The 14556-nt window shown below is 36.7% G+C and overlaps 1 protein-coding gene across 3 annotated transcripts in view; it reads left to right on the top strand.

Moving 5' to 3' along the window:
* Nucleotides 1-14556, top strand: part of ITGBL1 (integrin subunit beta like 1) — a 258687-nt gene that overhangs the window by 220262 nt on the left and 23869 nt on the right. For all 3 annotated transcript variants that reach the window (XM_023218003.3, XM_023218002.1, XM_023218001.2), the window contains one exon: nt 8849-8965. In XM_023218003.3, the coding sequence (XP_023073771.1) occupies nt 8849-8965 (117 nt within the window). The remainder of the gene's footprint in view (nt 1-8848; nt 8966-14556) is intronic.

The raw sequence follows: 14556 nt of genomic DNA, 5'->3' as shown, positions 1-14556 counted from the left end.
TTTTTTTTTTTTTTTTTTTTTTTTTTTTTTTTTTCTTTTTCTTTTTTTTTTTTTTTTTGAGATGGAGTCTCGCTCTGTCGCCCAGGCTGGAGTGCAGTGGCTGGATCTCGGCTCACTGCAAGCTCCGCCTCCCGGGTTTACGCCATTCTCCTGCCTCAGCCTCCGGAGTAGCTGGGGCTACAGGCGCCCGCCACCTCGCCCGGCTAGTTTTTTGTATTTTTTAATAGAGACGGGGTTTCACCGTGTTAGCCAGGATGGTCTCGATCTCCTGACCTCGTGATCCACCCGTCTCAGTCTCCCAAAGTGCTGGGATTACAGGCGTGAGCCACCGCGCCCGGCTCTCTTATTTTCTAATGTACTAAAGCTCCACGTTATAATTCAAATGGTTAATATTTTCTTTTTTAGTTATTTACTCCAGCACCTTTTATGTGAAAGGTCATCTTTCCTTTATTGCTTTTCAGTGTCACCTTGTTTTAATCCGGTATTCAAATATGCAAGGGGCTGTTTCTGGATTCTCTATTCTATTCTACTTGGTCTCCACCTCCACCAACATCCAACTTTTAAAATTACTCTGCCTTTAAAATAAGCCTTGATATCTATTTCAAAAGGTATTTCTACCTTCTTTTTGTTCATAAGTATTTTGGTTATTGGTGCTTTCCATTTCTGTATAAATGTTATAATTGGCTTTTAAGCTTTAAAAAATCCTGGTAAGATTTCGGTTGTAATTACACTGAAGCTATAGATCAATTAGGGGACATCTGGTATTTTAACAATATTGAATAATAAACATACAGTATTTCTTCACATTTAAATCTCAAAGTTTTCATTTGTCTAATGCTGTATATACATACTTGATTTATTTTTGTATATATGTTTGCTATAGGGCAACTAATATACTCTCTTAATAATCCATATTATTTGTTAGTAGTTTTTGCATTGTCTACATGCACAGTTTTTGGTTAAGTAATTTTTGTTTCCTTCTTTCAATTCTTTATGTCATCTTTTTATCCTTACCATATTCTACCAACAAAGGCGCCTAATGCAATATTGAATAGAACTAAAAGAGAAATTTATCTTTCTCTTATTCCTAATCCAAATAGAAGATTTTAAAATGTTTTCATCAGCACCAACAAATTATTATTAAGTGTGTGCATTTTCTTTAACATTTTCTCTCTTCCTCTTTCTTCCTTTTTCACTAGTAAAACACTTTACTATAGTTAGAGGACATTTTATTTAGTTTAATAATGTAAAATTGACGATGTCTGGCTATTTTTGACTTATAAAAAGAGTCATTGTACATTGTTCAACTTACCTGTTATGACATTTGTCCACTTCCATAGATGCACACAGACTCTATTTTTTAAAGTATTCCTGAATGTTACCATACTTGTTATTTCAGACAAATTTGGGAATCGTTTCGTCAATTTGAAAATATTCAGTGAGTTTGATTGGTACAATATTGATTTATTAATTCAGGAAAAAATCAGACAGTTTTCTTACTCAATAAGAAAGTATGTCCCTTTTAAAATTATAAGTCTTCTCCTATGACCCTCACTATGACTTTATAGTGCAATGTTTTATAAGTTCATTTATTTTACATTGCTGATATTTTTGTACATGCAACAATTTTCCATTATATTAAGTTGGGTTAGTGTTGACACATAAAAATTTCATCATTTCTGTATGTTAATTTTGTCACAAGACACCTTGCCAAAATGTTTTATTACTTTAAATGCATTCATCATTTTTAAAATCTTAGGCATAAAGACAGACCATCTGCTAATAATGATCTTGGCTCTTTATTATATTATTTGTTTAATTTTTATTAAATTGCACTTAAACTATAGCAATGGTTATTATAAACATCTTCCATCTCTAACTTAGGTCATTCCCTGTTACACATAATGTTGGATAGCTTTTGAAAGGATTATTATATATACCTACTGGCATTATTATTTAAGCAATTTCATAGAATAGTGTCTTCTCAGGGGATGACTCTAGGCCTGTGATATACTTGACAGTGTTCATCATGTAAGACAGTTGTTTAATCCATGGGATAGCAGGAAATTTTGGAAAATATAGAGGAAAGAAGGTTTAGGGCTGAGCCATGGGGCAATCCAAGATTTAGATATTTGTATAAAGATGAGAATCCAGTAATATAGCCTAAGAAGAATTCATAATCTAATAATAGGTAATAGAAGAAAGTGTTTCCCAAAAGGGCAAGGTCAACTCTCAAAAGCTTCTGAGAGGTTATATAGATGGTACAGAGAATTGGCCACTGGGTTGGAGTCATTGGAGATGTTGCTGAAGAAGTACTTGTCACGTAGCGGTATCTTGAGATAATTGGATTGGATTGAGATGAGACTGGAGTTAAGAGAACAACAGCAAGCTTCTTTTCGAGAAGTTTGCTTTAAAATGTGCTTTGCTGCTATGCTTTTGCAACACAAGGTGCTTTCTATCTTTTATTCATCTATGTTTTGCAGAGTTCCTATGTTACTCCTCCCAGCAACCACCACCACCATGGTGTTCCCCTATTAGAATGAAGCAGTTCTAGCTAAGCCTCCTTTTCCTCCTCCTCCTTATTCTCCTGCTTCTCCTTTTAGCTGCCTTTGAGGTTTAATCTCTCATATATGCCACGATATAAAGAGAAAAAATAATGTGATATATTTTTCATGGATTATGCCGAGATAATTTTTGAAGGCAGCTCATTGTTAGTCTGAGGGGGTGCTGTGGTCTATAGGTGAGGTCTGGAAGAACTTCAGACAAATATTCAAGTGCTGACTGATTTATAAACCCAGAGCAGAGTTTTAACTTCCAGAATTATTTTTTCATATAATATATTCAATCTAATAGCATTAAAATGCTATTCAAGATTACACATAGCATTCTAAAATTTTAAGCTTCCAGTTTAATGAATACTTTAAAGATTTTGAGATACCTATATAGAATAGATTGAGTTTAAGGTAAGAATGAGATAATGTGGATTATGTTGAGATAATTTTTGAAGCCAGTTCATTGCTAGTGGGAGAGGGTGCTGTGGTCTATAGGTAAAGTCTGGAAGGGCCTCAGACAAATATTCAAGTGGCAACTATTTTATAAACCAAGAGCAGAGTTTTATTTCCAGAATTAGTTTTACATATAATATATTCAATATACAAAATGCTATTGAAGAATACATATAACATTCTAAAATGTTAAGCTTCCTCTTTAATGAATACTTTAAATATTTTGAGATAGTTATATAGAAGATTGGGCTTAAGGTTAGAATGAGATACTTTCCTAGTAAATTTTAGTTGTCTATATATTCTATAAAGCAATTATTAAATATATTGTGATCTTTTAGTTTTATACTAGTAGCATTTTTTTTTTATTATGAAGTTAGTAATGCTGCTCAAAATATTTAGGGTTTAATTTTGGTGATATAATAAATCATTCCTCCACAGTTTTTGGTAGTCAATATGCAGTAAAATGAGATAAATGCTATAGAATAGCAGACTTTAGAGACATATATGTATCTTTTATTTAACAATGCACTCCCATATCTAATCATGCATTTCATACAAAACAGATTCTTAAATATTTGTTGAATTTTATATAAAATATTTTGGAGTAAGTGAATCAAGGTTTTCACATTTTAATCTAGTTCTTATGAAAAAAATATATTCTAAGGTGAAAATAGACACTTTATCTGAATCTTACATCTTAGTGATTATGGGAAAATATAAATATAAAGAGATTTAAATTAAGAGTTTTATTAAAATGATTACCTGCACATAGAGCTATAAATTGTGCTTATATCTTGACTTATAATTTGTCTATATTTTACACAAGTTCAGAATCTGAACTTGTTTGAATTTTTAAGTAAAATCTATTTTGATCGGAACTTCTAACAATCTGCCTTAGTTCATTATTCTTCTTTGATAGCTTATAATGAGCTTTAAAATATAATTCATAAAAATTACAGTTCTTTATGAAATGATATCATTGGAATGATTTTGTATGTGCCTAAAGATTATCTACTTCATTAAAACTTAAGAGGAGACAGACTCAATGTAGAGTAAATTTCAGATAAGTTTGGTTGGATGATATTGATGATATTGGCTGAATTAATTTCTTCTCACACAGTTATTTCTATGCTCCTATCTGTTACTGAATTGTCTTCTTGCAAATTACTTGCTTTATTTTTCTTTCTTTGGGTATCTCTTTTTTACATTTTCTTTTAAATATGTTGTATAAAATAGCACAGTGCTGGAAAGGCAGATTTCCATTATCCTTCTTTCTCATATATGAGAATATTAATTTGATACTGATTTCAGAAGCCACAGTCATATCTCCATAGCAGTAAAACAATCACTGAAATAATAATAATACCATTTAGTAAACAAAAGAAAAAGATTGGACTCAATTTCTTATCTGAAATCAAGTCAGTTAACATGTATGTCAGCGTCCTTCTATTACATTAAGGGAGAACTTAGTTGGCTGCTAACAAGATACAAATCTTACTGTTAGTCTGGACCATAGTGATTTTATCACTTACGATTGGGTTGAGGCACTTGCTTATCTAGTTTAAACTTTGCATTCAGTGTTCTACTAGGGGTATAGACAAAGGGCTGTGGGATCAGAGAGGTGACAATTCTTCCAGGTAACCAACCAGGGATGGCAAGGAAGGTTTCAGAGAGGATATTAGATTTGGGCTGGCTATGGGACACTGAGTAGGACTTTACAGAGAAAATGGTGGTGAGCACCACAGAGAGAAGAAATAGGGAACATAAAATCTCTGAACATGAGTGTGCAATAATTCCTGGATATGTGCTTGAAAAGGTAAGTTGGACCTTATGTGGAAAACTCTGTTGAAGAATCTAGTCTTTGCTTTGAAGTTTACATGGGGCCAGCAGAGGGATTTATGCAAGGGAATTACATAATCATATGTATGTTTTAAGAAAGTGGATTACGTGAAATTTCACAAAAGACCCAAGAAGAGGAGTAGTTTGTGAATACAGATGATGAGTTTGTCATGGGACATATTTAACTGATCTAACCATGGACAACACAAATGAAGGTATTCAGGCAGTTGGAAATGAATATCTATTCTGGGAGAGATACACTATTTCAAATTCAAGTTCTACCGTTAGTGCTCATGTATTGTGTGAATATTTCTATAGTATTTATATATGATTATTGTTTAATGCACGTGTTCAATAAATATTGTTTCAAAACATTATGATGGCTGGGCATAGTGGCTCACACCTGTGATCCCAGCACTTTGGGAGGCCAAGGCAGGTGGATTGCTTGAGGCCAGGAGTTCGAAACTAGCTTGATCAACATGGTGTAACTCTGTCTCTACTAAAAATAGAAAAAAAAAAAAAAATCAGCTGGGCGTGGTGGTGCATGCTTGCAATCCGAGCTACTCTGGAGAATGAGGCAAGAGAATTGCTTGAATCCAGGAGACGGAGGTTGCAGTGACCCAAGATTGCAACACTGCACTCGCCGCACTCCGGCATGGGTGACAGAGTGAGACTCTGCCAAAAAAAAAAATGAGGACACGTAAGAAGCATAGTTAATTTTATTGAATTTGTGAAGGTGTGTGAGTCGGAGGATGTCAGTGTCACAGATTTGTTGAAGTTTTCCTTGGACCTTGAAGAATGAATGGAAATATACCTGATAAGTATATGATAATGACTGAAACAAAATTGGTAGTGACTTGTGGTAGTGGCTAAATAGAAGCTGTGAACTGAGGCAGCAAAATAATAAACTTACAAAAATTAGCTGGGCATGGTGGCATGTGCCTGTAGTCTCAGCTGCTCAGGAGTTTGCTGCTCAGGAGTTTGAGGCAGGAGAATCGCTTGAACCCAGGAGGCGGTGAGCTGAGATCATGCCACTGCACTCCAACCTGGGTGACAGAGCAAGACTCTGTCTCTAAAAAAACAAACAAACAAAAAAAATGGAGTGCATGAAGAATTTATCTTTTTTTTTTAACCTCTCTGTCTACAATAAATTAGCCTTTCTTAATGCATTATATTTTAATTTTTAAATTTTAAAAAAATTTTGTGGATATATAGTAGGTGTATATATTTGTGGGAGACATTAAATGTTTTGATATAGGATGCAATGTGAAATAAGTACACCATGGAGAAAATGGGTTATTCATCCTCTCAAGCATTTATCCTTTTGAGTTACAAATAATTCAGTTATACTTTATAAGTTGTTTTAAAATATACAATTGTTATTACTGACTGTAGTCACCCTATTGTGCTACCAAACAGTACGTCTAATTCTGTTTTTTTGTGCCCATCCTAATGCATTATTTTTTATTTTTGTCAGAAGTCACTGCATCTTATAAACTATATTAGGATTGCATGCGAAAAGTTAATTCATCTCATAGTTGCCTTAATATTAGTCATTTTAAAATTCCAATAGATACATGGTGAAAAAAGAATTGGACATTGGTTAATATATTCTCTGACATTTAAAAAAGATAGTGGATTGTAATTTATCAGGAAAGAAAATGTGCTGATGCAGAATATTAAAACTTTATTGTATAACTTTACACAAAAATAGAGGACAGAAATTATCCACAGTGAAAACAATGGAATGTTGAAATCTGAACACATATGCCAGTGTTTAGTTCATCTTTTCTGAAGAGGCACAGAAGCCAATAAAGCATATTCAGGAAAATTAGTATATGCCTTAAAATGTGAATAAATTTGTCACCATAAATACGTATGCCCTGAAACGTAGAAACTGATTCTGTCTATGTAACTGGAATGCATTGCCGCTCAGGAATAATGCAACTGATGATCATGGCTTCCCACATCTGTCTGTGAAAGAACAGTTCACCATATCCAGACGGCACTGCTGATGGTACTACAGTTTTCTTCTCTCTCCCCACAGCCTGCATTATTGGAATCATTTGCACATCCACCCATGAAAAAGATTAGAGCATTTATGCACATCGGAAGGTGACTGGAGTTCAGAAAATCTAAGTTCTAAAACCAACACTACTAATAGAGAGTTGGCCTTGGGAAAATCATTTAGCCCCATCATGCTTGAGTTTCCTCATCTATTAAATAAATTGAAGGAAGTCATGGATCCTTCTGAAATTTCACCTAAAAAGTGTGTATTGGTATATCTTTCCAGGGATAGATCTGTGTTCTGCCAGTTATGGTTCTTGATTGCAAACAAAGAAACCAACTTCATTAAAAGGGATACAAAATATTTATTAGAAGGCTTTAGGCTCAGAATGCAACTTTGAACAATTAGCTCCTGCAGCAACCTGGGAAGAAAGGCACTGCCAAGAACCAGTTCCTGCTGCCATCACTTCTGAACGTCAGCCACTGCATGCTGAGCTTCATGGCTCCCAGACATTGCTATGCTGTTGCACTTCCCATGTTGCCCACGGACGCTGTGCCTTTGCTTTCACCCTCAAGAATCAAAGCCCTGACTAAGGGTGTCTGATGTGTCCCTGTTCTGGCTGCCAGGGTATAGGAAGAGGGAGTATCGTTGAAGGAGGGAACCCCCTGCCTCCTGCTGAACTTGGGACTACCTCCAAGCAGAGATTAGTCGAAGGTCAGCCAGCACAACACTGTATTGCCATGTCTTTCACCAGATTCTCAAAGGGATCGTGACCCCATCATGTCAGCTAGAAAATATTATGAATCATTACATTAGATTATCTTTAATTACAGCTCTGAAATTATATGATCCTAGATACTAATTTTTCTTTGCCCAATAATCCACAACTCAGAATTTCTTTAACAAGATACAAGTTCAGCAACACAGTGACTAACAACATTGCAAGGTCAGCCCTGAAGCATCTTGTGATTATTTCAGTGGGTGTGTAATTATGATGGTTGGGCTAATGACAGAGAGTAACAGATGTCTCAGAGCACTGTCACTCAAGTGAATTTCTGGCAAACCAGTAGTGATTCCTCAAACAAAAGAAATTTACTTTCTCATATAGCCTTCTGGTGCTGCATTAGGTGTACATTAAGATGCAAGATGGTGTAATGGTTAGTTGCACAAACTTTGAGGTTAATGAGAATGGATGTAAATTTTGAATCTATTTCTTCCTAGCTGGTTCACCACTGGAAACTTACTTGGCCTCTATACGTCTTGGTTTCCTGTTTAGTAAAATGGTTCTAGTCAACGTGTGGTACTGGAAAATGAAATGATGTCATGCGGGGAATTATAGTGTTTTACACATAGTTACCATTCAATAAATCATGATGAAACTCAGCATAATGGGACTAGTTAAGGGGTTCCCAAACTATGAACCAAATTCATTGCAAAAATATTTATAATTTTAAATTTTTAGATGAGGATAATAAAGATATTTAGATTATGTGCTTTGACATATGTTCTGTGCTAAAATAAGTTCTAAGAACTATAAAACTGATTACAAATAACACTAAAACAGCACATTGAAACATAGCTGTGAATACTTTTTTTTCTCATGGAGTAGATAGATCCAAGATTAAAACCTTTTAAAATGACCACATTATGCTAAATTATGTCAGTATATATAATGCATTTTGTTATGTTCAAGGAATCATCAAGCTAAGTTGTATATGAAATAGAGAGTTTTATAATGGATTTATGCAAAAATGAATGAAACAAAAATTAGAGAATAGCAAATGTGAATGACTTCTGAGACAGCGACTGCCGCTTCCACTCCATACCACCACAGAATTTCTTTTTGAAGTTGGAAATGTGTATTTGTGTAACTATTCTCAGGCACAGACTAGAACTGTTCTAGGAGATTTGGGTTTAATAGTGTACTTGCCTCCTTGAAAGCCTTAGTGATTCCGGGACTCTCCTCATAAGTGTGCACTTTCTTTATACTTTCCAGGTAAATGTGAATGTGGCAAATGCACCTGCTACCCTCCAGGAGATCGCCGGGTGTATGGCAAGACTTGTGAGTGTGATGATCGTCGCTGTGAAGACCTCGATGGTGTGGTCTGTGGAGGTAGTAACCTTTCTTACAGCTGTATGCTACCTTCATGCTTTACCTGCCTTTCTTATTCTACTGACTCTTGCTTTTTCAGTTGTTGTTAAAAATAAGATGAACAGAAAGCAATATACCATTGAACCTAAAAGCAATATACAGTTAGGTTTGCAATGACCTTTATTTCCCCGAACTCTTGATTTAGCAGGTATGTGAAAGTACGCAGTACACTATCAATAAAAGATCATTGCATCTAAGTACTAGGATACTTTATGACAGTAAAAGGTTTTGGGGCAGGTCAGCATTTTAACATGATTTTCATTACTTTATTTATAAACACTGGTAGGAGAAAGTATAATATCACCCACAAACTTGAAAAAATGGAGTAAGATTACACTTAAAAATCACAAGCAGTATATGCTCAGATTCCGTGACGCCTCTCATACCCAAACAAGAGCTCACTGGCATTAATAAACCGTCTAGAGAATGAGTGAGGCAGATAGAGGGTAGTGACTGAAGGTAACATGCAAAACTGAGAGTCCCGGGAGTAGAGTGCCGATCTGAGCACCTCCATGGCCAGGAATGTGGGTCAGCATTATTCTTGTATTGCATTCTTGAAAAAATTCATATCGCTGAGGTTGGTGCAAGTGAATTACAGATATTTCCATGTTTCCAGTAACAATGAAGTGAGGTGGACATGGAATCACATTACAAGAAAATAATTATATCCCTTTGAGATAATTATTTTGAGGCAGTGGGCACTATTATTGGGGGAAACAAACAGAATGTGTGTCTTTTCTAACTTTTATTTTAAGTTCAGGGATACATATGTAGGCTTGTTACATAGGTCCTATTGGAGGGTGGAGGGTGGGATAAGGGAGAGGATTAGGTAAAATAACTAATGGGTAGTAGAATGTGTGTCTTACTGGAAGGCTGAGGCACCATCCATCCATCATTATCTATCTATCTATCTATCTATCTATCTATCTATCTATCTATCTATCTATCTATCTTCTATCATCTATCTATTATCTGTCTATATCAATCATCTATATGCCTGTTTTCTCTCTAACCAACGCTCAGACATTAGAAAGCTGACAAAAATACTTTCTTCTTTCCTTTCTCTGTGAGTTGAGGGGAAAAGCCCTTTCAACCTGTTTATGCTTGAGGTTAGAATTATTTGAATTTTTGCAGTCTGACCTTGGTGATGACCTTGAGCAGTAGGATATAAATAACTCCCACATGCTTAGCTTTCCAATAATGGAATACTGGGCATAAATTCATAAAATATCTGTTGTGCGGGGCTGTTTATCTTATGCCATTGTCATGGCAGCCACTCTAAGAGATTGTTTTTACTATTTTTTCTTTCATAAATGAAAAATTGAGTGAGGTTGGAGACGTTAACATCCTGTAACTAAAATGTGGCAGGCCCAGAATTTCAGCTCTGATGTTTAGTTCACGGATTGTTCCTTATGTCACAGTTTTCCCTAGAGTGACACCAAAGTGTTTTCACAGTATATCAATATTATTCTTAGGTTAAATCCTCTATTCACTGGTATTAGTTACAAGAAACACCTATGTAGGTTTTACTCTCTTTGTTCGTTAAGGACATGACATATATTAACTCATTTAATTCTCATAGCAATATGTATGTATGTATATATACGTATACATGTATGAAAAGCTTGCTTGACCCCTCGAAAGTGCCATCTACATGTCTCTGCTCTTGTTACCATTGTTCTTTTCTTTTCTTTCTTTTTTTTCTTTTTGAGACAGAGTTTCATTCTGTCACCCAGGCTGGAGTGCAGTGGTGGAAGCATAGCTCACTGAAACCTCAAACTCCAGGCTCAAGCAATCCTCTGGCCGTAACCTACTGAGTATATGGGACTACAGGCACATACCACCACAGCTGGCTATTTATTTTTTGTAGAGATGGGGGGGATCTTACTAAGTGGCCCAGGCTGGTCTTGAACTTCTGGGCTCAAGGGATTCTCTTGCCTTGGCCTCCCAAAGAGCTGGAATTACAGGTGTGAGTCACCGAGCCCGGCCAGGAATGGCTTGTGAATGTTTTTGCTGCCTGTTTGTTGCTTTGGAGTAATCTTAGTATCTTTCACTTTCATCTTTAGGTCAATGGCTCTCGAAATGATTTATCAGTAATCAGTCATTTTTGGCTTTAGATTCTTTTCAATTTCTAATAAGAGATTTTCATATGGATCCTCCACATTATGCATGGTTTAAACTGGAGTAATTATTTATTTCTTCATTAACTAAACAAATATTCATTGAGCATCTACTGTTTGCCAGCATTAGAGATTCAGTGGTGAACACAGAGCATTTGCTCTCCTGGAGCTTATGGTTGAGTGTGAAGGGAGGACCTTGAGAAACGAATGAAAAGGAGCTGAGTGATCTGAAAAGAGACTTGATTCAATGGGAATATACATAAGAGGGGGATTTAACATAGGCTGAAGACTAAGAAAGGCTTCTCTAATGCCTTCATATCTGGATAACAACTATGCAATGCAGACTGTGTGCTTTACAAGTATTAACTACACCTCACAACAATACTTGATAGTAATAGGATACATGGAGGTTGGCCAGGTAGGGGTAGTGGGGTGCAGTCAGAGAGCAGTTTGTGTTCAGCTGTGCGGGAGAAAAGAGTGTGTGATGCGTGCCAGGAACATTTGAGGACTAGAGAAAAACCCATGTGTGGTTGCAGATTAGAAAACCAAAGGGAAAAGAGTGTGATGTGTTTTGTAAACATGTTGATAGCTTGGGGCTTTACCCCAAAGGTGACAGGAAACCAAAGGAAGGGCTTAAACAGAGCTTAAATGTGATTACAGTATTATAAAAAGCACTTCCGGTTGTCAGGTGGAGTATGGATTGCTCCAAGGACTATGTGTGTTTGTGGGTTGGTAGGTGAATCTGGATATTAGGAGATGAGCCCTGGTGAGAGACGAAGGTGCCTTAGCTGGATGGAAGACAGTAAAGGTGGAGGATCTTGAATGTATTGGAGAACATGCTAGAAGCAGTGTGGCCAAGAGGCTAACAAAAGCCTTCACCCTGCTGCAAGAGACTCCAGCACTCTGTTAAACTCCTAGCTCTGGTTCCCTGGCAACAGATGAAGATGGTGCATTTCAGTGTTACCAAGCAACATTGTTCGTGGTCATGATGACTTATGATTGATAAGTTTCAACTACCTTGGAAGAGATGATGAATTGAACTATAAGCAGCTTATGGGAACATCATGCTTTTGGATTTCATAAGTGTCATAACTCTGCCAACAGTCTTGTCCCTTGTGGGTTCCCTGAAAGCTATGCTTACAGAATCATCGGGAAAGATTTTGGCTCCTGTTGGGCGTGTGACTTCTTCTAAGCCAGAAAAGCCCCCACATCTGTGCAGTGTGGATCTCATCTCTGTGCATATGGGCTGTGTTATCCCAAGAAAAAATAATCCCCAATTATATGAGTTCATCCTCATGAACTCCTGCAAGGACTCCCATGGGTATATCCTGTTGCCTGACAGTGCCCTGCTGGTAAGATGTGGCTCCTGTCCCACAGCCTTCGAAGGAGACTGGTGGCAAGTGTCAGCCAGAGAGCTTAGTTGAAACTTGGAGCTCCCTCCCCAGAGTACAAGCAGTATTTAAGGAAATTCATGATTGCACAATATGAGGGGCAGGGTAGCATCAAGGGTAATGCTAGGTTTCTGGTTTGAGCAATTGAATGGTGGAGGAGACTATGCTTGTCTTGACCAGTTGTCTCCATTTCTTGAAAAATTGGTTTCTTCACAGAGAGCAACAGAAATGGAGAACCTTGGACATGTTGCTCCCTTTGGAACATATCCCTTGGATATATTTGTTCCCTCTCCCTGACATCCTAGTCCTTATTGTCACTTCTCCTTGTGAATAACTTCTCATCGTCCTTCCATTCTTCCATGATTTTTCCAAATTATCTCTTTTAAGAAGTCTCTCTGAAATGATGTCCTACTTCTTCTATACTTCACCACCTGCATTGTAGTGTGATATGGTTGTGTTGAGAGTGTCCCTGTGTCCCTTTTCTTTAAGTCCACAATTCTCATGGATATAATCAATCTCTCTCTCATTCTCATATTGTCAAAGCTAGGATAAAGGTTAATGCTCAGTGTTTTTATTTGAATAAATAATCAAGTAAAGGATTCACAATAAGTTAAGGAGAATGAGAAAGGAAGGACTATTCCCCAGCTTTGGATACAGGATTCTTCAAGTTGAGGTGAGGATGTGATTCGAACCTTGAACAGCTAGTATTTAGATGTGCAGAAATAGGATGTGAAGAACATTTTAGGCCTGGAAAAGCTGAGCAAAAGCACAAAGGTGAAAAGATATTTATTAGATATTGAAGGAATGTATCTATTTCATTTTTTTTACATCAAGAGCTCTTTCTCGGCTGCTTCTGTACCCATCATTAGAAGGGATTTTTTTCACAGATTACTTACTCATGTGTCATTTATAATACATATTTTGTCACCTTCATTTATTATACTTGGCTCATCTTTAGATATCAGGTCTTTAAAGATATTGTTAAATTAATGTTTTTGCTTTCAAAATTAAAAAAATAAGTAGAGAAAAATGGAAACAACAAAATAAAAATCACCCATTAATTGATCATCCTAGAATGATAAATGATGACACTATGTTGTGTTTCTTCCTAGGTTTTATTTCTGAGGAGTAAAATTATTTTCAAAATATAAATTCATAAATCTTCTTTGGCGCCAGGCATGGTGACTCACGCCTGTAATCCCAGCACTTTGGGAGTCTGAGGCAGGTGGATCACGAGGTCAGGAGATCGAGACCATCCTGGCTAACACGGTGAAAACCCGTCTCTACTAAAAATACAAACAATTAGCCAGGCGTGGTGGTGGGTGCCTGTAGTCCCAGCTACTAGGGAGGCTGAGACAGGAGAATGGTGTGAACCCAGGAGGAGGAGCTTGCAATGAGCCGAGATCATGCCACTGCACTCGTGCCTGGGTGACAGAGCGAGACTCCATCTCAAAAAACTAAGAAACAAACAAAAAATAAATCTTCTTTGGGTATTTTGATATTTTGTCTAGATAAAGTCCACATTGTATGTATCCCCAGTTGCTTTAGTGTACATGGTGTACACTTGGTTTCATTTTTTCATGTAAGATTTAAGTGAGAAGAAGTAACCATTTTCTTTGGAATTAAGTGAGGCAGTGCCGTACTAGCAAAATGAATGGGAACCCTGTATTCAGACAGAACAGGATTTTAATTCTTGCTCTATTTCCTGCTTATTGTAATAACTTGAACAGGTTGTCCTCTCTGCTTTGGTTTACCTATGTATTTATTTGGCCTCTCTACCTTGGTTTACTCCTGTACACAACAAGGATAATAATCCATTTGGTTTTATGATAAGAATGAGACATAAAGAAGGAAATGTGCCCGGTACTATGTGGCAGTGGATATTTGATGAATGCCCTATGTCTGTGATGAAAATAAAAGATTGTAGTGGCCATCTGCATTGCAGAACAAACTAATACATCTGTCTCAGGTATCTGGAAGCACTAGCTGCAGAGTGTTTTGGAAGGAAGTTGGACTCACACAAATCAACCGCTCTGTACCT

This window comes from Piliocolobus tephrosceles, chromosome X (assembly GCF_002776525.5).
Source record: "Piliocolobus tephrosceles isolate RC106 chromosome X, ASM277652v3, whole genome shotgun sequence".
Lineage (NCBI taxonomy): Eukaryota > Metazoa > Chordata > Mammalia > Primates > Cercopithecidae > Piliocolobus > Piliocolobus tephrosceles.
Note: the sequence above shows the minus strand (reverse complement) of the source record. Positions and strands in the feature narration are given on the sequence as shown.